General features: G+C 37.2%; 1 protein-coding gene across 1 annotated transcript; it reads right to left on the bottom strand.

Moving 5' to 3' along the window:
• Positions 1-880: 880 nt before the first annotated feature.
• Positions 881-20,548, bottom strand: LOC133647982 (gamma-aminobutyric acid receptor subunit pi-like). The gene is made up of 10 exons (XM_062043744.1): positions 20,304-20,548; positions 13,693-13,758; positions 13,473-13,585; positions 13,326-13,393; positions 13,004-13,221; positions 4,659-4,741; positions 4,343-4,480; positions 4,111-4,263; positions 1,281-1,474; positions 881-1,210 (listed from the first exon to the last, which is right to left on the bottom strand). The coding sequence occupies exons 2-10, from the start codon at positions 13,743-13,745 to the stop codon at positions 881-883; spliced, it is 1,350 nt and encodes a 449-aa protein (XP_061899728.1). The 5' UTR covers positions 13,746-13,758; positions 20,304-20,548.
• Between the last annotated feature and the right edge of the window lie 6,148 nt (positions 20,549-26,696).

Raw genomic sequence — 26,696 nt, 5'->3', positions numbered from 1 at the left:
ATTAAAAGCCATATTACATACACATAGTGTGTCATGAGATATAAATTGAATTAAGAGGACTTAAATGAAACTAAATGAGCTCAAATATAGCTACAAATGAGGCATAATGATGCAATATGTACATATAGCTAGCCTAAATAGCATGTTAGCATCGATTAGCTTGCAGTCATGCAGTGACCAAATATGTCTAATTAGCACTCCACACAAGTCAATAACATCAACAAAACTCACCTTTGTGCACTCACGCACAACGTTAAAAGTGGGGTGGACAAAATGAGACAGAAAAAGAAGTGGCATAAAACACGTCCTAGAAAGTCGGAGAAAGTTGTACATGTAAACAAGGTGAGTTCAAGGACCGCCAAAATTAGTAGGACAAAACGGCGCTCGCCAAATACTGGAATCAGTGAAGCATGTTTAATATAAACAGTGTGATTTATAACAATTAGGGAGGTTTGTGTCATGTTTGTCATACAGAAACCATATTAAAACAAAAAATATATTTTTTTCCCCCTCATCTTTTTCCATTTTTCATACATTTTTGAAAAAGCTTCAGAGAGCCACTAGGGCGGCGCTAAAGAGCCGCATGCGGCTCTAGAGCCGCGGGTTGCCGACCCCTGGTCTAATGTTACATGCTGTGAAGATAATTACAGAAAATGATGTGTCAAAACAACAATGGAGGCAGTAATCAAAAGCAGCGTGTGATGCAGTTTAATCTGCTAAATATTCACATGTGTATAATCGGGTGTTTTTAATTCATAATTTGGTCGAAAGTTTAACTTTGTTTTCCTTATAACTTGTCAACCAAAAAGCCTGTCTGGTAGCTTCAGATGCCAACAGGGATGCGAAGCAGCTGCTGAGCATAGCAGCTTGTGAGCGTGTCTCAAAAAAAGAGATAATAAAGCCAGTAGAGAATATTGACAAAGAGGAACGCCGTGGGGAAAACGGTGCGGGCATGCCGATCAATGTTGTGTGGGTTTTCCACGATGAAGATGGACACCACCCTCTTTGAGGCGTCCTTCACTGATAACAGGCAGCCTTGATCTGGCTTCTCCTCCTCGGGTTCCCCGGGGGTCTTCGTGCCGCTGTTGGCTGACTGTTGTGCAGGTTCCTCGGCGGAGGGGCCCGCTTCCAGGCAGTTCTTTGGATGGCTGTAGCGGGCGATGGGGATGGAGCCATTTCCGCTGGACTCATTGAACTCTCTTGCAAGTTCCTAACAGAAAGACAGAAGCTCTCAATGACCGAAGAACATGCATTGGTTACTCTTTGGCTTTTTGCCACACCCGGTGTAGATCCTCTATGGTCTGGTGTTGCATCGTGTAGAAGTGTGCACAGGCGTACTCCAGCAGGGCACCAAAGATGAAGGTGAAGCAAATGCCCAGGTAGACGTCTATGGCCTTGATGAAGCAGTTGGCGTTGGGTAGGGAAGTTCGAGCGCCCATCATCAGAGTGGTCATTGTGAGGACTGTCGTCACACCTGGTGAGTAGATCACAAACATGCGATCATCTCGACCCCCCCTCAATTAACATCAGTTCATTGCAATGTTGTTACAGCCAAGTGACGGGAAGAATTTGTCACATTTAACCAAAACTTTGGCTTAAATAATTTACAAAAACTAAAATTAAACAACAAATATATGGAGGTTCATTTGTGTCTGTAAAGCTTTTTTGACACAAAATGTATGTAACTGGATGTTTTTGTGTTGGAATTTTGTGAACTGATTTTCCCTTCAAATGTTCAAAATGTAATTAATCAAAATGTTGTCTTAAAAAAATTTAGTGTTTTGAAATTCACTTGATAATGATTCAATTTTTTAAATTTTTTTTTACACACGCATTTTGCTCAGAATTTTTAACTAATTGTAACCGATGTTTTTTGTGTTTGAATTTTGTCAACTCTATTTTTTTTACATGGACTCACGCCGACAATTTGATTGAATAAAAAAAAAAATTGTGACCAAAATGCATGTGTGTAAAAAATTAGGTTTTCACAGAATTTTTATCATTTGGGTGAATTTTAGAACCATATGTTTGAATGAAAACCTGACATTTTTTTTTAATCAGAATTTGTATTCAATTGAATTTTCAGCATATTTTGAAAAAAATCAGTTCACAAAATGTAAACAACAAAAAAATCGGTACATAAATTCAGTGACAAACAAATATTTGGCAATAAAGACACAAACTAACCTCAATAAATGTATACATTTTGAAAACTTCAATAATTTGAAGCAATTTGGGAAATAAAGTGTCTTTTCACAAGTCCCCATACTTTGAAAGTTTTGACACATCAAATTGTATAAAAAAAAAAAGTTTATTCTTAATTGTCAATCAAATACAATATGCTGTACTCGATATAATGTGTATATGAGGATCATTAATCGCCACTATTATATTTAATTACGTTTTAATTAACATTTTTATTAGAATTATACTTCCTGATTGTAATCTCACTTCGAATTCATGATTGAATAGGGGCTTGGGAGACGTTCTTGAATAAAGTCGGAATTTTGCACCAGCCTGGAAGTGGGTTTTATGTTGTACATTTTTCTAACCACTATTTCCTTATGCATCCATCCATTTTCTACCGCTTGTCCCTTTCGGGGTAACCGCTATTTTAATTAAACATATTTATATCCGGTTTTATTTTGACACGCAGTTACTCACGTGGCAATGTCAACCTTTATTTCCTCTACTTCAATGCTAATTACTGTTGCCCCCTGCGATGCTAGTTACTCTCATTTGTTAACATTAGACTGACCATACATCCTCTTTCCCGGACATGTCCTCTTTTGCGGGGCTGTCCGGGCGGGGCTTTTAAATGCCTCAAATGTCCGGCATTATGAGTCAGGGTTGTGTGTATTTTCAATGTACATCCAGGGTTAAGAAGGTGTTAAAGACTAAACAAATTGTGAAGGTGTGCGCACGCAGCAGCATTGGTGAGGGAGGGGCAGAGACAGAGAGAGCATAAGGCGGATTGATTGTCAAGGCATACTTGGTCAACAGCCATACAGGTCACACTGAGGGTGGTCGTATAAACAACTTTAACACTGTTACAAATGTGCGCCACACTGTGAACCCACACCAAACAAGAATGACAAACACATTTTGGGAGAACATCCGCACCGTAACACAACATAAACACAACAGAACAAATACCCAGAACCCCTTGCAGCACTAACTCTTCCGGGACGCTACAATATACAACCCCCGCTACCTCCTACCTTATTATGTTGTGTCTTTGCCATTAAAGACATAGTTTTGTTTGACAAAAAAGGGCGGAAAACAAACCAACATAAAAATAACTCAAACATTTTTAAATGAGGGATAGATCTGAAGTTGTTGTAGACTCCAAAGATTTCAGCGTTGAATATAAAATATATGTATGCCCTGGCACACCATTGTCATCGTTTCATGACCGAAGCAAAACACTTTTTACACTTTTATACTGAAATAAATACACCTACAACTTATGAAATAAAAACATGGAAAAAACTACCAGCAGCGGTAAAGTTTAGATCCATGAAGGAAAGAAGAAAGTGAATGAATGTTTATAACTGAAGCCATTTACATATGTATACAAATTTGTTTTATTTTTTTAATTCTTTTTTTAATGAATTAAGTAACGTTTATGACAACCTTTTTTCCAAAACACAATATAGAATGTGAGATATAACAGGATAATGCATACATTTATCATTTTTTTTCAAAACGCTTACAAAAAAGTGGGACCCCAAAAATTTACTGTGGGACCCCATTTTTATGACTTGATGGGGTCCCTGGGACCCCATTTTGAAAATTCCTAGCGCCAACACTGCTGTCAACAGAGGAGAAAAAATGCTTTATTTAAATAAATATATTATTTATAAAGCAAGTTCGGGTATCATTGGCAAATTTTCACCTATTCCTGGCCTTGGCGGGAATGTGTGTCCTCTTTTTGGGATTTCAGAATATGGTCAGCCTAGTTAACATTGCTGTTTTGTTTGTGTTGAACGTTATTCCACTACATGTTTATAAACTAACTCACCCCGGGGTAAGTGTTCCCTTGGGTTATCATTTTTTTTAAAAATCCCAGCTGTTTATGCCATATGCGTGTTTACTGTAACTACTAACCAATGCAGGTCCTGGCAGGTACAGAAGACTGGCTGATCCAGAATGAGACCCAAGAAAGCACCACCAGCAGAGTGGAGGGAACATATGTCTCCAAGATGAAGAACAACACATTTCTGCGCAGTGCAAAATGCAGCACCAGCTTGGGGTATTGTCCTGCAAACACACACACACACCCGTTAAGCATTTAAAAAGCTGTAAACCAAATGGGGTGTAGTGAAAGTTCTCTTCTTACCAGTCTCATAAACAGCTTCTGACACAGACGTGTAGTAGCTCTCCACGCTGTACTGAGCCAGCCGCAGAGTGTCCAGACCCTTCACTGAATCATTCCCCCTGGTCCAGTAAAAGACAACATCCTGCAGGTTGTAGCCCCCTGGTTACACAACACAACATGTTACTGAGTCTTCTCTCGTCTGCGCCAAACGCTACCCTTTTGTATTTATTCACCCGCATACTTACTACGATGATGATGACGAAAGTGAGGAAGATGGCAGTGATAGTGAGGATGAGGATGATGATGTGGGTGCGCTAAAGAGCTGAGAGGTACTCACAGCTCTCTAGCTGCAGGGTGCACACCTGCCTGTCCATGGGGTATTTGGTCAGGTCCATGTTGCAGGCGATTGTGGCTGTGATGCTGTTGTTACAGAAAGACTGTCAGAATATGTCACCAAAACCTGGGGGCGGTACATCTAAGAAGGACAGCTCCAGACGGGGAGAAACTGATCAGGCGGGCCGGCTCCACGATCGGGAATAAAACTGGACTCACTGGTGACGGTGGCAGAGAAGAGGACTGTGGAAAAACTAGTGAGAGCACCATGGATGATGCCAGTCACCCTCTGCATACCGTTATCAGTAGCCAGAGGAGCCTGTTCAGTGCTAGACTGCTTCATCCCAAGTGCAGGACTAATAGACTAAAAAATCCTTTGTCCCACACGCCTTCAGACTGTACAATTCCTCTTTGGGAGGGGGGGCGTATTAGGATGACAGGGGGATGCAAAACAATAACAATACTGAAATAAACTACAACAAAAAACAGTGCAATTAACAGTGCATTACATTTGCATAACATGGTCACTACTGCAACGTTTCTCTTGTTATATTCTTATTTTTACTGTTATATTTTTATTCTTATTGTTGCTTTTTATTTTCATTCTTATTGTTATATTTTCTATTTTATTTCCATTTATACCCCCATTATTTACTTTTTACAAGTTGGTAGAGTGGCCGTGCCAGCAATCGGAGGGTTGCTGGTTACTGGGGTTCAATCCCCACCTTCTACCATCCTAGTCACATCCGTTGTGTCCTTGGGCAAGACACTTCATCCCTGCTTCTGATGGCTGCTGGTTAGCGCCTTGCATGGCAGCTCCCGCCATCAGTGTGTGAATGTGTGTGTGAATGGGTGAATGTGGAAATAGTGTCAAAGCGCTTTGAGTACCTTGAAGGTAGAAAAGCACTATACAAGTATAACCCATTTATCATTTATTTATTTACACTGCTGCTAGAATTCTTATTTTCCTGAGGGAACTCTCCTGAAGGAATCAATAAAGTACTATCCATCTATCTACATCAGGGGTCCCCAAACTACGGCCCACGGGCCATATACGGCCCGCCGGCGTCCATAATCCGGCCCGCGCGTAGTCCAGAATACAATTTTTTTTTAAAAAGAACTATTTATTTGTATTATTTTTGTTTTTTTTGTTTTTTTTATCTGTCCTTTTTCGCCTATCCATCAATCCATTTTCTACCGCTTGTTACTGGGTCTCCTAGGGCTAGGCAGATACAGCCCGCCAGCGTCCAAAATCCGGCCTTTTAAAAAAAAAAATTGTTATTTAATTTAAAAAAAAAAAAATGTATCTGTCTTTTTTCACCCATCCATCAATCCATTCTCTACCGCTTGTTACCTGGACCTCCATCGATAACGTGACATCATCACGCTTGCACCCCAAAGTCAGTCGAGAGCGCGACAAGTGCGTGCTCTTTCAATCAATTACAATTAATATAGTGAAATCGTTGGACTCCGAGTGTAGAGTTTTTAAATATCAGTGGACATATGACTTTTTTTTGTTCAGTGTAAGGAAAAAGCAGTTTAGATTATATATATATATATATATATATATATATATATATATATATATATATATATATATATATATATATATATATATATATATATATATATATATATATATATATATATATATAATCTAAACTGCTTTTTGTGTATATATATATATATATATATATATATATATACATATACTTATATATATATATATATATATATATATATATATTTATATAAGTGTATATATATATATATATATATATATATATATATATATATATATATATATATATATATATATATATATATATATATATATATATATATATATACACTTATATATATATATATATATATATATATATATATATATATATATACATACATATATATACATATATATATATATATATATATATGTATATATATGTATGTATATATATATATATATATATATATATATATATATATATATATATATATATATATATGTATATATATATATATATATATATATATATATATATATATATATATATATATATGTATGTATATATATATATATATATATATATATATATATATATATATATATATATATATATATATATATATATATATATATATATATATATATATGTATACACACATATATATATATATATATATATATATATATATATATATATATATATATATATATATATATATATATATATAGCCCGGCCCCTGGCCACATTTTTTTAACCCAATGCGGCCCCTGGGTCAAAAAGTTTGGGGACCCCTGATCTACATATTTAAAATGAGTCTAGAAAACTTGAATTGTATTAGTAGTCTTGCATTACCCTGTGTAGTGATTATTCTGTTTTGGTACTCCCGCATTTTTCTCAGGATTCAGTTTTTAACCAAACGTTTCCAATTTTGTGGTGCCAAACATTGTTTTCCGACGCATTATTCTGCAGAATCCAGTGCCCAAACAAAGAAGTGTATATATATATATATATATATATATATATATATATATATATATATATATATATATATATATATATATATATATATATATATATATATATATATATATATATATATATATATACATATACTTATATATACATATACTTATATATATATATATATATATATATATTTATATAAGTGTATATATATATATATATATATATATATATATATATATATATATATATATATATATATATATATATATATATATATATATATATATATATATATATACACTTATATATATATATATATATATATATATATATATATATATACATACATATATATACATATATATATATATATATATATGTATATATATGTATGTATATATATATATATATATATATATATATATATATATATATATATATATATGTATATATATATATATATATATATATATATATATGTATGTATATATATATATATATATATATGTATATATATATATATATATATATATATATATATATATATATATATATATATATATATATATATATATATGTATACACACATATATATATATATATATATATATATATATATATATATATATATATATATATATATATATATATATATATATATATATATATATATATAGCCCGGCCCCTGGCCACATTTTTTTAACCCAATGCGGCCCCTGGGTCAAAAAGTTTGGGGACCCCTGATCTACATATTTAAAATGAGTCTAGAAAACTTGAATTGTATTAGTAGTCTTGCATTACCCTGTGTAGTGATTATTCTGTTTTGGTACTCCCGCATTTTTCTCAGGATTCAGTTTTTAACCAAACGTTTCCAATTTTGTGGTGCCAAACATTGTTTTCCGACGCATTATTCTGCAGAATCCAGTGCCCAAACAAAGAATCCCACGCGTTGGTAAATCAGTCCCGTTTTGTTTTAATTGTTGCAAAATAACCCACCAGGGGGCCAAAGAAAGTCGCGAGTGCCAGCACTTGGAGAAAAAATCTGACCAACACTGTTGATTTCAAGAAAGAACAAACTTTTTTTCACACTTTTAAAACAATGTTTATCCTTTTATAACCAAACTTGAATCTAATTTGATGCATGTTTTGTACTAAAACTAATTCAAAGGGAAGAAAGTTTTTTTATATTTGTGAAAACTACGAATTTTAACATAATTGGAAATTGGATAAAAATTCATATGCTTTGAAAATATATGTTATATTATTCTTTTATTTTTCCATATTTAACATATTGTGTTGAAGTTTGGGGAAATGTTTATAAAACAAACATAGACCCAATAATTAAACTTAAAAAAAGAGTCATTAGAATAATACACAAAGCGTGCTACTATGAGCATACTAATCCATTATTTATAAGTTCTAATGTGTTAAAATTGTCAGATATTGTGTTTTTAAAAACAATGGAAATTATGTTTCGAGTAAAGAACAACAGCCTTCCAGCTTGTATTCTTAAGCTATTTCAATTAAGAGGAGAAAACTATAATTTACGAGGGATATTCATTTATGAAATAGGTAAAGTAAGAATTAATATAAAATACACATGTATTTCAGTTTTAGGAGTTAAATGGTGGAACAAGGTCAGTGATGAGCTGAAGACATGTACTTCTTTGTTAAGGTTTAAGAAAACATTGAAAGGTGAAATAATAGAAAATTATAAAATATGGTAGCAATTACTTTCATCCCATTGATTTTTTTTTTTAACAATCTTATTTTCAGTGGAGGTATAGGATAGGCAAATATAAGCTTTGGCTTCAGCCTATTCCTTTTTCGGTCATTCTTTTTATTTTATTTTATTTTTGTGTGTAAATGTGTATGATTGTTAAATATGTATAATCTGTACTGTTGAACTGGTCACACAAAATGGTTAATGGTTGATGGTTGATTATATGACCGAAATAAACTTATTTCATTCATTCATTCATTCAAAAGGGGTAGGATTAAATAAGTTCTGCTTCTTCCTACTCCTTTTCGGACGTGCTGTAATGAAACAACTGGAAATGTGTGATGCATTACATTGTATTGTATGCATGTTCCAAATAAACTGAAACTGAACTGAACTGAAATGTATAAACCTTCCTAACTCATCTCCAACCAGGATTTGAACCCAGTACCACAGCACGGTACAACATGTGCTCTCTCGTAGTTTTCATTGTTTTTTGCATTGAACAAAGAGAGCAAAGTCTACCACTTTAAATTCATTGTGTGTTTAACATACTTGGCCAAAAAATCTGATTCTCATTGCACCAAAGTGTGTTTTTTAAATATATTCATATATGTTCATTTATAATTTGGTCTTTACCTGACCTTTTGGAACATATTACAAAACATAAACCAAGGGACCAAGTGACAGAAATACACGTACATAAAAATGTTTTTAAACATATTCTGCTTTTTTTTTTTTTTTTTTTTTTTCAAATCAAAACCTAAACCTCAAAACCCCCATTGTTGTTGTTTTTTTTACAATTTTTGGAATAATTTAACTGGAGTATGCACATACACAGTAGGGAAAAACACAAAAAATAAACATTTCACAAGTTGTGGTACCTAAGAGAGATGGGGTACCGATTGGCTGTTAACGTTGTGCAAATAAAAATCACTTTTGGCAATACTCATCAAGGCCAACAATCACACATTTGTATCTGACAAATTGTCGGGCATTTGTGTCGTTAAAACCAGTTTAACATTTGATAGTGTTATGATCAATATAAGCTATTAAAACAATTAGCATGTCTTAATGTGCCTCATTTTTAGGACCAGAAACAGTATGAACATTACATCCGATTACTGCAACCAAAATTATAATTTCATTGATCAACGATGTCGGTCAAATATATGCGTGTGCATGATAAAGTCATTTAATTATAGCGATCGCGCCTCTTCCCAATAAATAATGACACGCCACATTGCACAATGATTATTTTGTACAGAATACACTCAAAGTTCAATATAGTGCAGTCTAATATAACACGACATTCTATGTAACGTAATCGTGCCGGGGACCCCGAATTTTCAGAACAGAGTCAATCGCGTTGTTTTTCAGCAATTTAGCGTGTACCGTATTTGTTGGACTATAAGTCGCAGTTTTTTTCATAGTTTGGCCAGGGGTGCGACTTATACTCAGGAGCGACTTATGTGTGAAATTATTAACACGTTGCCGTAAAATATCAAATAATATTATTTAGCTCATTCACGTAAGAGACTAGACGTATAAGATTTCATGGGATTTAGCGATTAGGAGTGACAGATTGTTTGGTAAACGTATAGCATGTTCTATATGTTATAGTTATTTGAATGACTCTTACCATAATATGTTACGTTAACATACCAGGCACGTTCTCAGTTGGTTATTTATGCGTCATATAACGTACACTTATTCAGCCTGTTGTTCACTATTCTTTATTTATTTTTAATTGCCATTTAAATGTCTATTCTTGGTGTTGGGTTTTATCAAATAAATTTCCCCCAAAAATGCGACTTATACTCCAGTGTGACTTATATATGTTTTTTTCCTTCTTTATTATGCATTTTCGGCCGGTGCGAATTATACTCCGGAGCGACTTATACTCCGAAAAATACGGTATTTAGGAACTTACTCAGTATATCTTAATGAAAGTCTCAAACTAGAGGGATTTAAGGATTTTTTTATATTTTTTTAAAATTAACTACCTACAAATAACAAAATATGGACTGGTGCATAGTGGTGACGTGGGAGCACAATCCACCATTCATGTCATGTCATGTCACGTGGGGGCATTATCCATCCAGCAGGTTTAGGCAGCTGAACTAAGCGCATAACTTTTTCGACAAGAAAAAGGTAAGAAATAAGGGTATCTATAAAACGCGATCTCGGAAATAGTGCATTTTATGTATTTTATGGACCCCAATGACCGCATTATATCCAACTTTGAGTGTACAGTAACTCAAAATAAGTCCACAACGCAAATACTCAACAAAGTGAAGGAAATTAGCGCACCTATTGTATGACTACCAGTCGGGGTGTCCAGATAAAACGTCTTCATTTACAATAGGATATCGGTACGAATCATAGCAGATACAATTATTATTTTGTAGTGTGAAATGTCAGAAAAGACAAGTGAAATTACTAAAACAGAGAACAATATTAGGTATGAAAAACACAAACATTTTTATTACTAACCGTTTAGAATGGACTTATATTGTCTTTAAAGGCCTACTGAAACCCACTACTACCGACCACGCAGTCTGATAGTTTATATATCAATGATGAAATCTTAACATTATAACACATGCCAATACGGCCGGGTTAACTTATAAAGTGACATTTTAAATTTGCCGCTAAACTTCCGGTTCGAAACGCCTCTGAGGATGACGTATGCGCGTGACGTAGACCGGGGAACACGGGTATGCCTTCCACATTGAAGCCAATACGAAAAAGCTCTGTTTTCATTTCATAATTCCACAGTATTCTGGACATCTGTGTTCGTGAATCTGTTTCAATCATGTTCATTGCATTATGGAGAAGGAAGCTGGGCAAGCAAAGAAGAAAGTTGTCGGTGCGAAATGGACGTATTTTTCGAACGTAGTCAGCCACAACAGTACACAGCCGGCGCTTCTTTGTTTACATTCCCGAAAGATGCAGTCAAGATGGAAGAACTCGGATAACAGAGACTCTAACCAGGAGGACTTTTGACTTCGATACACAGACGCCTGTAGAGAACTGGGACAACACAGACTCTTACCAGGATTACTTTGATTTGGATGACAAAGACGCAGACGTGCTACTGTGAGTATGCAGCTTTGGCTTCTAAACATTTGATCGCTTGACCGTATGTGCGCAACTTTTTTTTGCGTATGTACGTAACTTTTTTTAAATATATAAGCTTTATGAACCTTGGGTTAGGTGAACGGTCTTTTGGGCTGAGTGATTGTGTGTGTTGATCAGGTGTTTGAATTGTATTGGCGTGTTCTATGGAGCTAGGAGCTAGCATAGGAGCTAGGAGCTAGCATAACACGTACCGTACCGTACGTGCGCGTCACGTACGTAACTTTTTAAAAATATATAAGCTTTATGAACCTTGGGTTAGGTGAACGGTCGCTTTCTCGGTCCGAATCTCTCTCACTTCATGCGGCCATCATTGTAAACAATAGGGAACTTTGCGTATATGTTCAACTGACTACGTCACGCTACTTCCGGTAGGGGCAAGCCTTTTTTTTTATCAGATACCAAAAGTTGCAATCTTTATCATCGTTGTTCTATACTAAATCCTTTCAGCAAAAATATGGCAATATCGCGAAATGATCAAGTATGACACATAGAATAGATCTGCTATCCCCGTTTAAATAAAAAAAATCATTTCAGTAGGCCTTTAAATTGAACTGGAGTATAGTAATTGGTTTGATGGTGACTCCCAATGACCATAATAATTCCTTAAATTGAGGTCAGGACAGAGTAAATTGAATAATGCGCACACAAATACTCATGCTTCTGACTTAGGGACCTTATGTGCGTAATTACTTTGTAAATATAATTATTTGATGCTTGTTGTGTTTTAGGCCGGAATATTGTCCAATAATTAGGGGCTCTAGTGTGCTTAGCTGTTGCGTAGCTGCTGGTAGCTTACCATGTTTGCCTTCTGTAAATGACTTCACTAACATACAAGAAAGCACAAACTAAATGCAATGCAGTACTGATTGTATTTTTGCTCAAATCGGACCAATATCCAATATCGGATTGTATTGTTTTCTAATCACTTCAACAGTTGGGACTACTTTTGTCTCTCCGTGTGTGCTTATTGCTCAATTGATCCATTTGTGGATGAGTATTGAAACATACCGGAGTGCATAGAGAACCGTCCCGTTACTGAAGATGCGTATGAGGCGGTTCTCCACCGTCACGTCATGCAGGAATGAGCGCTTGGAGTCTGGAATGAAAGTGTCAGGGATCCAGAGCAGCGACACCAGGCGTCCATCCACGCTGACACTCTCATTCCCTGGGAACACCAGCCTGGAATCACGCCAGCGCTGGCGGAGGAAAATTGTTGCAGTGTAGTCCTGGAAAAGAAACACATTGGTGACTGAAATCCTCAATATTCTTTTGATTGCTTTATTCCCACAGAGACGTGTCTCATTGAAAATGAATAGAAGCTCTATTGTACCATATTGATTTCAGAGATGGCATCGATGCTTGCGATGTCAAGACTCATACCGATTTCCACCGGACCTTCTGTCAGAGAGACATGAGAAGCTTCGGCATACAAAAGCAATATGTGAGTAATACAATTGCAACGAAAGACTAGTCCTACCATTGAAATTGGGTCTCAGGTAGCGGTTGTATCCTTTCATTAGTTTTTGAATGGTCGGCAGAAGCTGGGAGTCGTTCCAGTCCCCCCAATGATTGCCAGGAAACATGCAAGCACTGGGGATCATAGATGGATAGAAAGGGTTTGAAAGGAATTATCAATCAATATGTCATCTCAGTACTCTCTTTGACCGATATCACCGAAAGGATCTGAGGTGTCTCACCAGAGTGTGAAGGTCATGCCCAGGATCACTGGTGTGTGCAGCTGGATAAACATTGTGGACCGGCAGCTGATGAAGACAAATCTGCATTTTTACAGAATTTTAAGGTAGGAGAGCACTGACCCTATAGTCCCAAATCCAGGTTATGAATGAAAATGAAGTCTTCTCACTTGCATAATTGGTAATGAAACTATGTGCGTTTTCTGGACGGGTTAAACTAAGCATTAGGTTTGTGTCATAAGTAGGGGTGTAATGGTACACAAAAATGTCGGTTCGGTACGTACCTCGGTTTAGAGGTCACGGTTCGGTTCATTTTCGGTACAGTAAGAAAACAACAAAATATAAATGTTTTGGTTATTTATTTACCAAATTTGTAAACAATGGCATAACATCCATATACACACAGGATCCATTGCCAGGGTTAATTTGGTCAACATATATAAAATAAAAACTTAATAAGATAAGGCTCAGAATGGTTTCTTAACAAAATCTTTCTACATATAAAGTGTTTTTTTTGATTGATTGATTGAGACTTTTATTAGTAGATTGCACAGTACAGTACATATTCCGTACAATTGACCACTAAATGGTAACACCCCCAATAAGTTTTTCAACTTGTTTAAGTCGGGGTCCACGTTAATCAACATTAAACTGCCTCAAGTTGTTGCTCAGATTAAATAAAATGACAAAACTTTTCTTCTACATATAAAAAGTGCAACATTAAACAGTTTCAAGTCAACTCAGCGTCAGATTAACTTTTCTCCCCCCCACACCCTCCCCTCAGCCTGGCTAACTTGGCAGTTAGAGGATATATGGGCTCATTGTTCTTCCACCATAGAAGTGGGTCAAAATCTAGTTTTTAATGCAATATGGACTTATATCTGCTGCTATAAAAACATTTTTTATTGCTTTAGCCCTGCCTGACTCGCCGAGGAGAGGCTGCTTGAATGCGGTGGTGACGCTTCAAATGAGTTAGCATGTGTTATGAGAGTAGCGTATGTGTGTGTGTGGCCCTTTAATATGTGACAGTATATTAAAGGGGCGGCATGGCGTAGTGGGTAGAGCAACCGTGCCAGAAACTTGAGGGTTGCAGGTTAGCTCTCAGCCTCTTACCATCCAAAAAAAAAAATCGCTGCCGTTGTGTCCTTGGGCGGGACACTTCACCCTTGCCCCCGGTGCCACTCACACCGGTGAATTGAACGATGAATGATAGGTGGTGGTCGGAGGGGCCGTTGGCGCAAATTGCAGTCAGTCTACCCCAGGGCAGCTGTGGCTACAAATGTAGCTTACCACCACCTGGTGTGAATGAATGATGGGTTCTACATGTAAAGCGACTTTGGGTACTTAGAAAAGCGCTATATAAATCCCAGGTATTATCATTATTATTAGTAGTATGTAAGGTGAGTGTGTGGGCGAGCAGGGTGAGGGAGCGGTAGCGTGAGTGCGGGGAGTGGCTAGTGTTTTGTTGGATTGGCTGTGTGCAAGACCTCAATATAGCCACGATTTGCAACTAATCGCCGGACTCCTCATTTACCCTGGAGTCCGGAGCTGTGGAGACCCACTGCCGGGTAGAGTGAAGGGTGAAACCTGCATCCTCCATTGTTGTATCGCGCAGCCAAAGTGTTCCCAAACGGGAGATCTTAACGAGGCAGGAGGGTCTTCCAGCTGTGGCTTTTACGTGTTGTCCTAGCCCGGTCGCTGCTAGCATGTGTACTCGTTCGGTACACCTTCGAACGGAACCGAAACCCCCCTACCGAAACGGTTCAATACAAATACACGTACCGTTACACCCCTAGTCATAAGAAATGTCCGACATTAGCTCACGTCTTATTTAACATCAAAATACAAAATCATTGACTTATGGGTATGTTGGTTTGATTTTGTGCAATGGTATACTCGTATAACAGAAACAAGCAAAACATTTATGATCTAAGTGTGTGAGCATTTTAAAGATATGGAGTTGGCGACTTGTTCAGGGTGTACGCCGCCTTCCGCCCGTGTGCAGCTGAGATAGGCTCCAGCAACCCCTGCGACCCCGAAAAAGGGACATGCGGTAGAAAATCGATGGATATTGTACACATCATTGATGTAATCACTGTATCAATGTACAAAGTCAGCTGTGGTATGGGCTTATAAGTAGGGATTGGTATTGTTTACATTTTAACCAATACTAGTATCAAATCGGTACTTGCAAAATAAAAAAACGTGTACATTTTTGTAAAAAAAAACTTCTTTGTTCTTATGAAATTTTGTGACATTCAAGTGCTTTAATTAATTTAATTAATTGTAAGTGCTTAAACTGATTAAATACCTCAATTATGTCGATTACATGATAACTTATTTTATTATCAACAATTAACTTAAGAAATAAAATCCACAATAAATTGTCAGATTTATTGCAGCAGTACAGAATATAAAGAACGTGCAAAAAGCGGCTTTTGTAGTATTGATACTCATAATTCCGGGCGTTCTTGAATGCAACTTTGCTCGCCGTAACCGTCATTGGTGCATCATGAGAAAATGCTGTGTTATAGGCTGCTGTTGGCGTGTCAAGCTGAGTAATAAGTTAAAATAAATAAACTATATCTCCCAGAATCCTATGCGGGGGTGGAGCCTATCCAGTTGCACTTGGGCAGCGTACACATTTTACACATTATGGCATCTTTTTTTTGTTTGTTTTTTGACATATACCACAATATTGTACCGTGGCCTTAATACGTGATAATATCGTACTGTGAGATTTTGATACCATTACATCCCTATGCCCAAGTCAAGCAGGGTTCAAACAGTACACCCTAAAACTGGTTTGTTAAATTCAATTCACTTCAGGGCCACTGGAGGTAGACTTTGGGTGGGGCTGTGCCGCACCAAGGACCTGATTTACTAAGATCCAAATACCACGTGCTATTCAGCGTGTGCAATCTATAAAATCTTTGGAGAGCGTCTGCACAAGACAAAAAATGCCTAGGAGATATGTGTCTAAAAAAACAAACGCCATTAAAAAACCACAAGCAGACACAACACATCAATTTAATTTGTTTTAATCAGCCTCTTAACTCACCCAGCATGCCGCTATAAAATATAAAATGGTGTTGCCTTATAGACAATATTGTCTAATGTTATTTCTGACAGACCATGCAAATATGGTGACACACACACATTATCTGTTCCTCATTTGTTTCAGCACCGATCCTGCAGAACGTGAGTGTAACTGTGTCAGTTTGCACATTCTTTTCAAACGTGCTAAATAAAACTCAAAATAATGCTTGCAAAAAGGTGATGAGTGATAATAAATCACATTGTGTGTCGTATATTTGCATCTTCTCCTCCCAGTATTGTGGCCGTTTTGCTAATCAGCATATATTCTGCATATTAATGACGACACAAAATGGATTGCACGCCTTATTCTGCCCATTTAGCAGATGCAATCCACTTTGCACATGTTTAATAGATCAGCTTTGCTTGTGCTATCAAGTTTACACATGTTTTAGTACATGCAAACCTTTATTAAATAAGTATTTACTTGATAATTACTATTTAACCATGTGAATAAACTGATTAACTACTTCTACCAGCAGCTATAGTAATCCTGAGCTATGTTAAAAATGTAAAATTGAGTCTAAAAATTATATTAGTTGCCCAGGAAATGTTCAGAAAAAAATCTGCTTGCTTATATGAAGTTGCTCTTTGTGTTGCCCAATGTGTGTTTGATGTGCTGTCATTTCTTTGTTTGTACCGTTATCGCAATTAGTGTTCTTTGGGATTCAAGGTCGGCATAATATGTTATTATTATATGTTGTTTTTGTGAAATGTTTTACATTTTCTCGATCATACTTGAGTTTAATTTGATGCAAGTTCTGTACTAATTCCACATCAAGGGGAAAATAAATATTCAATGATTTGTTTTTTTATTACGCAATAAAAATTATAAACCTTTCAGTACAACATCAACCAGGACTTGAACCTCGTTCTACTGTCTTACATGGCAAACACTAACACTGTGTGCCACAGGGCCAGTGAGAAGATCTGGGTAAATTTGTCATTATGTTCTTATTAGTGACGGAGCAAGAAACAGCTAGAAATACAACTGCGGTAAAATTTCATATGAAATGCCCTGCCATTCATTAATTGACATTTCACATATGCTTCTTCGCCGCAAAACGGGAATCTGCATATAGGGAGGGGGCACTCCTGACTCCATACAAAAGATGGTAGTCCAGCATTGAATAATGCATTTGAGTTTCCTTTTTTTGTTGTATTTTGATAAAACAGAAGAAAAAAGTTACTGGAAGTTATGTGAAGTAAGCAGAGAATCAATGCAAGAGTGTAAGATGACAATGGGAGTTAGGTTTTACAGTGGTTAACTTCTTTTTACACTCGAGTGACAATTAAGATCTGCTACACAAATCACCTTTGTCATTGTATTGTTGAACATTTTTGCCCTGCTCACTTATATGATGGTTCAGAATGTTAAAATTAGGGCTATATTAATGTGATTAATCACCAAAAATGATTGCATTAATCACGTACACTCTTTCAGTAGATTAATCATGCAATTTATTTTGACCGTAGAAGCTATTTTACCCGCAATATACAGTCAGTGATTAGATCAAAGCATACGTCAGTGTGCTCACTGGCAAGATTCACTCCACAATACAGCCTGAAAGAACTTTAGATAAAACTGTTTCCAGGATTTGTGCAAATAAATTCACATGCATCAAGTAAAATGTTCAAAAATGTTTCTGGATGACATTCTGACAATAAAATTGCATTTGTGTACAAATATTGGAGTCTTAACCTAATTTCAGTAATGCAAGCGAGCAATCGACTGTGATTAATCATGATTCCATTAATTAGCAGACCACTCATTTTACTGTTATCAAAACAGTAGTTGATATAGTATGACATACAGGACTCCAAACATTTTTTTATGGCTATTTCAAGATGCACAGTAGTAGGGAGGCACTTAAAGGAAAATGGGCTACATGGTCAAGTCGCTATAAGAAAGAGATTATTGCTACAAAGCAGCCCACTTACTGTATAAGTCGCTCCGGAGTATAAGTCGCACCGGCCAAAAATGCATAATAAAGAAGGAAAAAAACATATATAAGTCGCACTGGAGTATAAGTCGCATTTTTTGGGGAAATGTATTTGATAAAACCCAACACCAAGAATAGACATTTGAAAGGCAATTAAAAATAAATAAAGAATAGTGAACAACAGGCTGAATAAGTGTACGTTATATGACGCATAAATAACCAACTGAGAACGTGCCTGGTATGTTAACGTAACATATTATGGTAAGAGTCATTCAAATAACTATAACATATAGAACATGCTATACGTTTACCAAACAATCTGTCACTCCTAATCGCTAAATCCCATGAAATCTTATACGTCTAGTCTCTTACGTGAATGAGCTAAATAATATTATTTGCTATTTTACGGTAATGTGTTAATGATTTCACACATAAGTCGCTCCTGAGTGTAAGTCGCACCCCCGGCCAAACTATGAAAAAAACTGCGACTTATAGTCCGAAAAATACGGTAACCCATATTCCAAAATATGATTGATTTGATTAAAAAAGATATATCATTTGACATCACTAGTTAAAATATTACATACAAAATGTCTGCCGTCAATTAAGTTGTTATGACGGTGAAGAACAGATTGTGTTTGACTTTAGAGTATTAGTAGACATGGCTATTCTAGAAGTTTACTCTTTTATTCAAACTAATATTGAGGGTTACAATATGAGTGCAATCTCTGCAAAAATTGGACAAATATTGGGTTTGCTGGGTTCAATATTTGGTGCATCAGCCATTCCAAAACATTTGAAAATGATTTTTTTTTTTTTTTTGCCCTGATCCATGGAGAACTTTCACTAATCCACACCTTCACTATCTTTTAATATTTTTTTATAGGGCACTTCATGCTGCCCTAATTTATGGAACCATGCCAGATATAATCCTTTCTTTAATTAAAATCAATGAAGAACACAGGTTTGTCCCCTTTTTTTGGGGTGATGCCTGTGCACAAGGTGTATCCGGGAGTGTGTCACCTGCTGATTTATTAGCTTGTCCCCTCATGGTTTATTCACAAAGCCAGTCAAATAACCAATTCTGTCGCTATCTCATTAAGGATTCCCCATTGTAAAGTTACACCCCCGCCCCCTTCTTGTCACTAATAGACTTTTGTTTGCGTCTCATTAACAACCACAACATCTCTGGTTTCCGTCAGTTCCCCGATAAACGCTCCCGTTGCACTGTTACTGTAGGTGTGAGGCTGCTCCATCTATGTATTATTAACACAGTGGTGCCATTCTAAATGATGATGTTTACGGGCACAGTGATTTCCCTAGCTAATGGCTGGTATGAGACTTAAGAGTAATGTGTAATGTGTTTCTCCACACCAGTCGGCTATGATTAATTCATACTTTCATTGACGTCTCATTTTTCCCTTTAACATTACTTGTCTCAAACACATAAAGACCCATCAAGCACAGCATCATTTTCGCCCACATGTTCACTTTTTTTTTTTTTTTACTCTTTTATGACATCAAAAATGAAGAGTTTAGTCATTTTTATTTAGTAAATGTTTTTTTTAATCTTACCTGTTTCAAATATCTCTTAGTTTCTTTGTCCACCTGTTCTTTTTTGGCGCTCCTTCCTTTGTTTTCTCAGCCAGTTTTTGGCCCTCCTGTGTCCAGTGGTAGAGACTGTTGTATATCCTCGCCAAGTTGTGGTTATTTTCAAGTGTTATTACATCCATCTGCCAATGAAGCAATCATCCGGTCCTGATGTGATGCTCATGTTGCTGGTTCTGTGTATCTGCATGTCCCTGACTCTCTGCACAGCTGCCGTCATCTCCCAATAGAGCTGTTGTATAGCCCCCTCCCTCTTTTTGCACCACATCTCTCCCCCTTTCGCTCCTTCCTCACCTCTAATCTCAAGTAAGCATGAAGCTTGAGTGCATATGCACGCTCTTTAACGTCCAGTTTGACGCCTGGCCTTTCCTTTTCTCTCACACCATCTAGTCCCCTGGCCCTTAATCTCAGGTCTACACCCTTTAATACGCCTCTTCGCTCAGCACTTTCTTCAAGGCTCTCCTCCTTTGTAGTATTCCCGCAAGCACTGTTGCTTCTCACCTCTAAATCTGCTCCCTTGTGTCAGTGGCATCATGTGAAGTGGTTTCCTTCTCGCTGTGTACGTCTTCAGTTTGTATAAGGAAGCTATGTGGCACCCGTGGAAAATGAATATCCCGGTTATCTCAGTGGTGTCCAAAATGCAGCCTGGGCGGGAGTTTTTGCCCACAGCTACAGTAGAGAAGGGATTAATATGGCCTCAACGCGAGAATTGTTTTGCAATGCAGTCTGCTGAAAATGATGGAAAGTGCCTGTGGAGGGGGGGCGTGGTCTGCGGGCCTGCCGCGGAGCGGGGTGTGCAAGGACCGGCCTCGAAGCCAGTGGCAGGTGAGTGGATTGCCCAGCTGGAGCTGGTTATCTTTTTTTTTAATTTGTTTTAATTTTTTTTTTTTTTTAATTTTTTTTTTTTTTATGTCCTGTCCAGCTTGTCAGGCAAATCATGTAGTTGATGTAGATGCCCATATCGGCTGTTCAGATTTACTTTACAAAAGAGAAGTGTAGGATACTTCTCTTGTTGCCTTATTTGTATTTGACTTTATTAAATGTATTTATATTATCATTTGGTGCAGCCGGGCCGGAGCAGGAGGGGACAGAAAGAGAAAAAAAAAAGGAAGACAGAGGGGGAAATTGTGGGGAAGAGAGGGGGATAAGACAGAGAGACAAAAACAACAACAGCAAACACAACATTAACAACAACAACAACAATAGAGCAACATCAGCAAATACGACATGTACAAATATGATGGTAAAAGTGATAGCAAAGAAGCAGTTAGCGAAAAATAAAAAATAATACAGAAATGACAATGAGCATTATTACACTACAAATGGAGCGATACAGATACTAATAGAAATAACGCTATTGATAATGAGGCGTGGCGAAGTTGGCAGAGTGGCTGTGCCAGCAATCGGAGTGTTGCTGGTTACTGGGGTTCAATCCCCACCTTCTACCTTCCTAGTCACGTCCATTGTGTCCTTGGGCAAGACACTTCACCCTTTGCCTCTGATGGCTGCTGGTTAGCGCCTTGCATGGCAGCTCCCGCCATCAGTGTGTGAATGTGTGTGTGAATGGGTAAATGTGGAAATACTGTCAAAGCGCTTTGAGTACCTTGAAGGTAGAAAAGCGCTATACAAGTATAACCCATTTATCATTTATTTATTTATAATTTACCTTTATTATTCAAATGCAACAATACATATACATAATGATAACTGGAGTTACGAAAGAATGCAGAAAAATGGAGGGGAAGAAAGAGAAGCAACCTATATTAACCTTGTAGATTGTTATAGTAACAATAGGTTAAGCTTTGTCAGTGTGCCATGTGTTACCCAGTTCACCCAAGGGCAACAACGTTAATATATGTTTGATGAAACGTGATTATCTGCATGAGTGTATGTATACATATGTACTTGTATATGTACAGAATGTGTATATGTGTTTGTACAGTGAATGTATATGTAGGAGCTGGTTATCTAATCACCTGTTGCCCTTATTAGCAGCAGCCGGACCGATACACGTGGTTGGAGTTGGAGTTGGAGTTTGAGCCAGACGAACCACACATGCGCGAGAGACTGAAAAGTTGCTGAAAAGAGTGCTGACCTGGCGCGTGTGTGCACAATAAAAACATTGTTGCACCAGACTACCGGGCTCATGAGAGGATCTTTGTGGTCAGAAGAACCCACAGGAGGGCAACCTCCACAGTGCCACTCTACATAGCAACTGACGCTTTGGTCAAAGTTGATATATCTACAAAACACATTTTGAGATATTCAACACTCTATTGCCGTTTGGTGGTTAAAGTGGATAGTGCACCCTAGTGTTGTCCCGATACCAACATTATTTTGATACTTTTCGGTACTTGTCCAAATAAAGGGGACCACATAAAATTGCATTATTGGCTTTATTTTAACAATAAATCTTACGGTACATTAAACATATGTTTCTTCTTCTCATTTTCCATTCTGTTATTTTGTCAACATTATTAAGGACAAGTGGTAGAAAATGAATGTTTCATTTACTTGTTCATTTACTGTTAATATCTGCTTACTTTCTCTTTTAACATGTTCTATCTACACTTCTGTTAAAATGTAATAATCACTTATTCTTCTGTTGTTTGGATACTTTACATTTACGGACCGGTACTTTTCAGAGGCGGTATAGTACCGAATATGATTCATTAGTATCGCGGTACTATACTAATACCGACCAGTATACCGTACAACCCTAGTGCACCCCTTCAAATTGTCACGTTTCATGTGTCAGGTAAACGGCGACTAATGGGGCCAAAATAATGTTGTTCGTACTGTAGTTCTTTTGTTGTTGTTTTTTACTGGCTCCTGACTTTGTTTTGAACTTTAAAATAATTTAATTTAAATGAAATATACTGTACATGTTAGGAGCCAAGATGCTAGGCAGGTGGTGTATGGTTTGAAAACAAAGATTTTTATTGATGAATCCAGCAAAGCGGAAATAGCAAAAGTACAACAAAAAATGAGCACAAGGCTAGTCAAATCCAAAAAGTATGTATAGGAACAGAAAAGAGAAGAAAACTGCTTGATAAAATATTGCCAAAAAGTGTGGCAAAAAGGCTATGAAAAAGTAGCAACATAGAAACAAAGTAGAACTAGAAATGATACTTACTAGTAGGGGTGTAACAATTGATTGATATATCGAAAATCAAAAAAAATTGATCTGTGCTTGGCTAGTTGGCCTTCCAGAAGATTTTAAGATATGCAACACTCTATTGCCGTTTGGTGGTTAACGTGGATAGTGCACCCCTTCAATTTGTCACGTTTCATGTGTCAGGTAAACGGCGACTAATGGGGCCATAAGAATTCCCCTCGTACTGTAGGGTTTTTTTGGGTTTGTTGTTTTACTGGCCCTTGACTTGTTTTGAACTTTAAAATGAATCTAATATTAATGAGATATACATGTTAGGTAGTGTGTGGCAGGAAGCCAAGATGATAGGCAGGTGGTGTATGGTGTAAAAACAAAGATTTTTATTGATAAATCCAGCAAAGCGGAAATGGCAATAGCACAACAAAAAATGAGCACAAGGTTAGTCAAATCCAAAACGTATGTAGGAACAAAATAGACATTGTCAAAAAAGTGTGGCAAAAAAGTAGCAACAAAGGAACAAAGTACAACTAAAATTTACTAGTAGGGGTGTGACAATTGATCGATATATCGATAGATCAATTTATATTCCTTAAATCAAAGAAAATGGATCTGTGCTCGGCTAGTTAGCCTTTCAGAAGATATATATTGATCTAACATTGATTTTAAAGGGTAATTAATCAATTGTATTGATACCGGAAAAGAAAACATTGGCTTTAAGAACTTTAAGCTTTAAGAGTGGATCGTGAGATCGGTGCGGCGTCTTCAGTAATGCGGACGCTGTATCGATCCGTTGTGGTGAAGAAGGAGCTGAGCCGGAAGGCAAAGCTCTCAATTTACCGGTCGATCTACGTTCCCATCCTCACCTATGGTCATGAGCTTTGGGTTATGACCGAAAGGACAAGATCACGGGTACAAGAGGCCGAAATGGGTTACCCGGGAACACCTCGGGATCCCCCAGGAGGAGCTGGACGAAGTGGCTGGGGAGAGGGAAGTCTGGGCTTCCCTGCTTAGGCTGCTGCCCCCGCGACCATACCTTGGATAAACGGAAGAAAAATGGATGAATGGATGGCTTTAAGAACAGCAGACTCTATACAAAGTCATTTTTAGCACTTTTTAAATAATTGTACGCGTTGCGAGAAAAGATCCAAGGTGGCGCTCCCCAGAGGATGACATCACAGAGGTGTCCAAGTCAACGTTTACCTCTTTTCCTACTTCTTCTTGTGTAGAGATTGAAGGACATACTCTGAAAACTTTTTTTTTTTCTTTTATGACCGGGCGACCTTAGTAAAGCTGAGAAAGAGCAGCAATTTCAGACTTTGGGGACGGCGTGGCGCGGTTGGGAGAGTGGCCGTGCCAGCAAGGATGTTCTCCCGAAATGTGTTTGTCATTCTTGTTTGGTGTGAGTTCACAGTGTGGCGCATATTTTTAACAGTGTTAAAGTTGTTTATACGGCCACCCCCAGTGTGACCTGTATGGCTGTTGACCAAGTATGCTTTGCATTCTCTTGTGTGTATAAAAAGCCGTAGATATTATGTGAATGGGCCGACACGCAAATGCAGTACCTTTAAGGCACACCCCCAATATTGCTGTCTGGGTAGAAATCGGGAGAAATTCGGGAGAATGGTCGCCCCGGGAGATTTTTGGGAGGGGCACTGAAATTCGGGGATCTCCCGGGAAAATCGGAAGGGTTGGCAAGTATGACTGGGAGACGCAACTGCTCTGTACTTCTCCCTACGTCCGTGTACCACTCCGTACAGCGGCGTTTTAAAAAGTCATAAATTCTACTTTTTGAAACCGATACCGATAATTTACGATATTACATTTTAAAGCATTTATCGGCCGATAATAGCCGCAGTCCGATATTATCGGACATCTCTATTAAACAAGCATGGTGCACAGACAATAAGATGATTTTAAACTCCCGCTCTGAAAATGTGGAATAGCTGACTTTGGAGTTAAAGCCATTTTATCTTCCCAGATATCTGCAGGGTATAATTGTGTGGAGTACAAACCCTCCGCTAAGGAGGAGGCTGCATGGAAGGAAACACGTGACATGATTAATGGGCAGGACAATATATATCCGTACGTTGCTGTAATTACCTTGGGTGATTTTAACCACTGTAATGTATGGTATTTCCCTTTCAATAAATGACATGAATATAGGAAACTTCACCTGCAGTGTCCAGTATCAAATTATTTTTTTCACAGTCACACTGGTTACATGTTTTGGCTAAAAAGTTACTGAATCGATTTCAACTCACTGAATCGTTTCGAGTCATTTCGTTCTATAAAAATATCATCCCTGAATCGTATCGGCAACATCAAATTCTGAATCGAATCGTTGTTGAAGAAGAGTTTTTTTTTGTTTTTTTTTGTATTTTCAAAACACTTAATTTTGATGTTTATAATATGTAATAACTAGGGATGTCCGATAATGGCTTTTTTGCCGATATCCGATATTGTCCAACTCTTAATTACCGATACCGATATCAACCGATACCGATATATACAGTCGTGGAATTAACACATTATTATGCCTAATTTTGTTGTGATGTGCCGCTGGATGCATTAAACAATGTAACAAGGTCCAAAATAAATCAACTCAAATTATGGAAAAAAATGCCAACATGGCACTGCCATATTTATTAATGAAGTCAAAGTGCATTATTTTTTTTAACCTGCCTCAAAACAGCAGCTTGGAATTTGGGACATGCTCATGAGGAGGTTGAGGTGGGCGGGTTGGGGGGGGTAGAGGGTAGCGGGTGGTGTATATTGTAGCGTCCCGGAAGAGTTAGTGCTGCAAGGGGTTCTGGGTATTTGTTCTGTTGTGTTTATGTTGTGTTACGGTGCGGATGTTCTCCCGAAATGTGTTTGGCATTCTTGTTTGGTGTGGGTTCACAGTGTGGCGCATATTTGCAAAAGTGTTAAAGTTGTTTATACGGCTACCCTCAGTGTGACCAAGTATGCCTTGCATTCACTTGTGTGTGTGAAAAGCCGTAGATATTATGTGACTGGGCCGGCACGCAAAGGCAGTGCCTTCAAGGTTTATTGCCGCGCTGTACTTCTACCTACATCCGTGCACACAGCGGCGTTTTAAAAAGTCATACATTTTACTTTTTGAATCCGATACCAATAATTTTGAAACTGATACCGATAATTTCCGATATTATATTTTAAAGCATTTATCGGCCGATAATATCGGCGGCCCGATATTATCGGACATCTCTAGTAATAATGACTCTTTG

This window comes from Entelurus aequoreus, linkage group LG04 (assembly GCF_033978785.1).
Source record: "Entelurus aequoreus isolate RoL-2023_Sb linkage group LG04, RoL_Eaeq_v1.1, whole genome shotgun sequence".
NCBI classification, from domain to species: domain Eukaryota; kingdom Metazoa; phylum Chordata; class Actinopteri; order Syngnathiformes; family Syngnathidae; genus Entelurus; species Entelurus aequoreus.
This window is presented reverse-complemented; position numbering and strand designations above follow the sequence as displayed.

Coding starts and splice junctions, on each gene's coding strand:
- LOC133647982 (XM_062043744.1), bottom strand. CDS start 13,745: ATGTTTATCCAGCTGCACACACCAGTGATCCTGGGCATGACCTTCACA. Junction 4,264..4,342: donor AGAAGCTGTTTATGAGACTG/GTAAGAAGAGAA, acceptor GTGTGTTTGCAG/GACAATACCCCAAGCTGGTG. Junction 1,475..4,110: donor ACCTGCCAGGACCTGCATTG/GTTAGTAGTTAC, acceptor TCTACTCACCAG/GTGTGACGACAGTCCTCACA.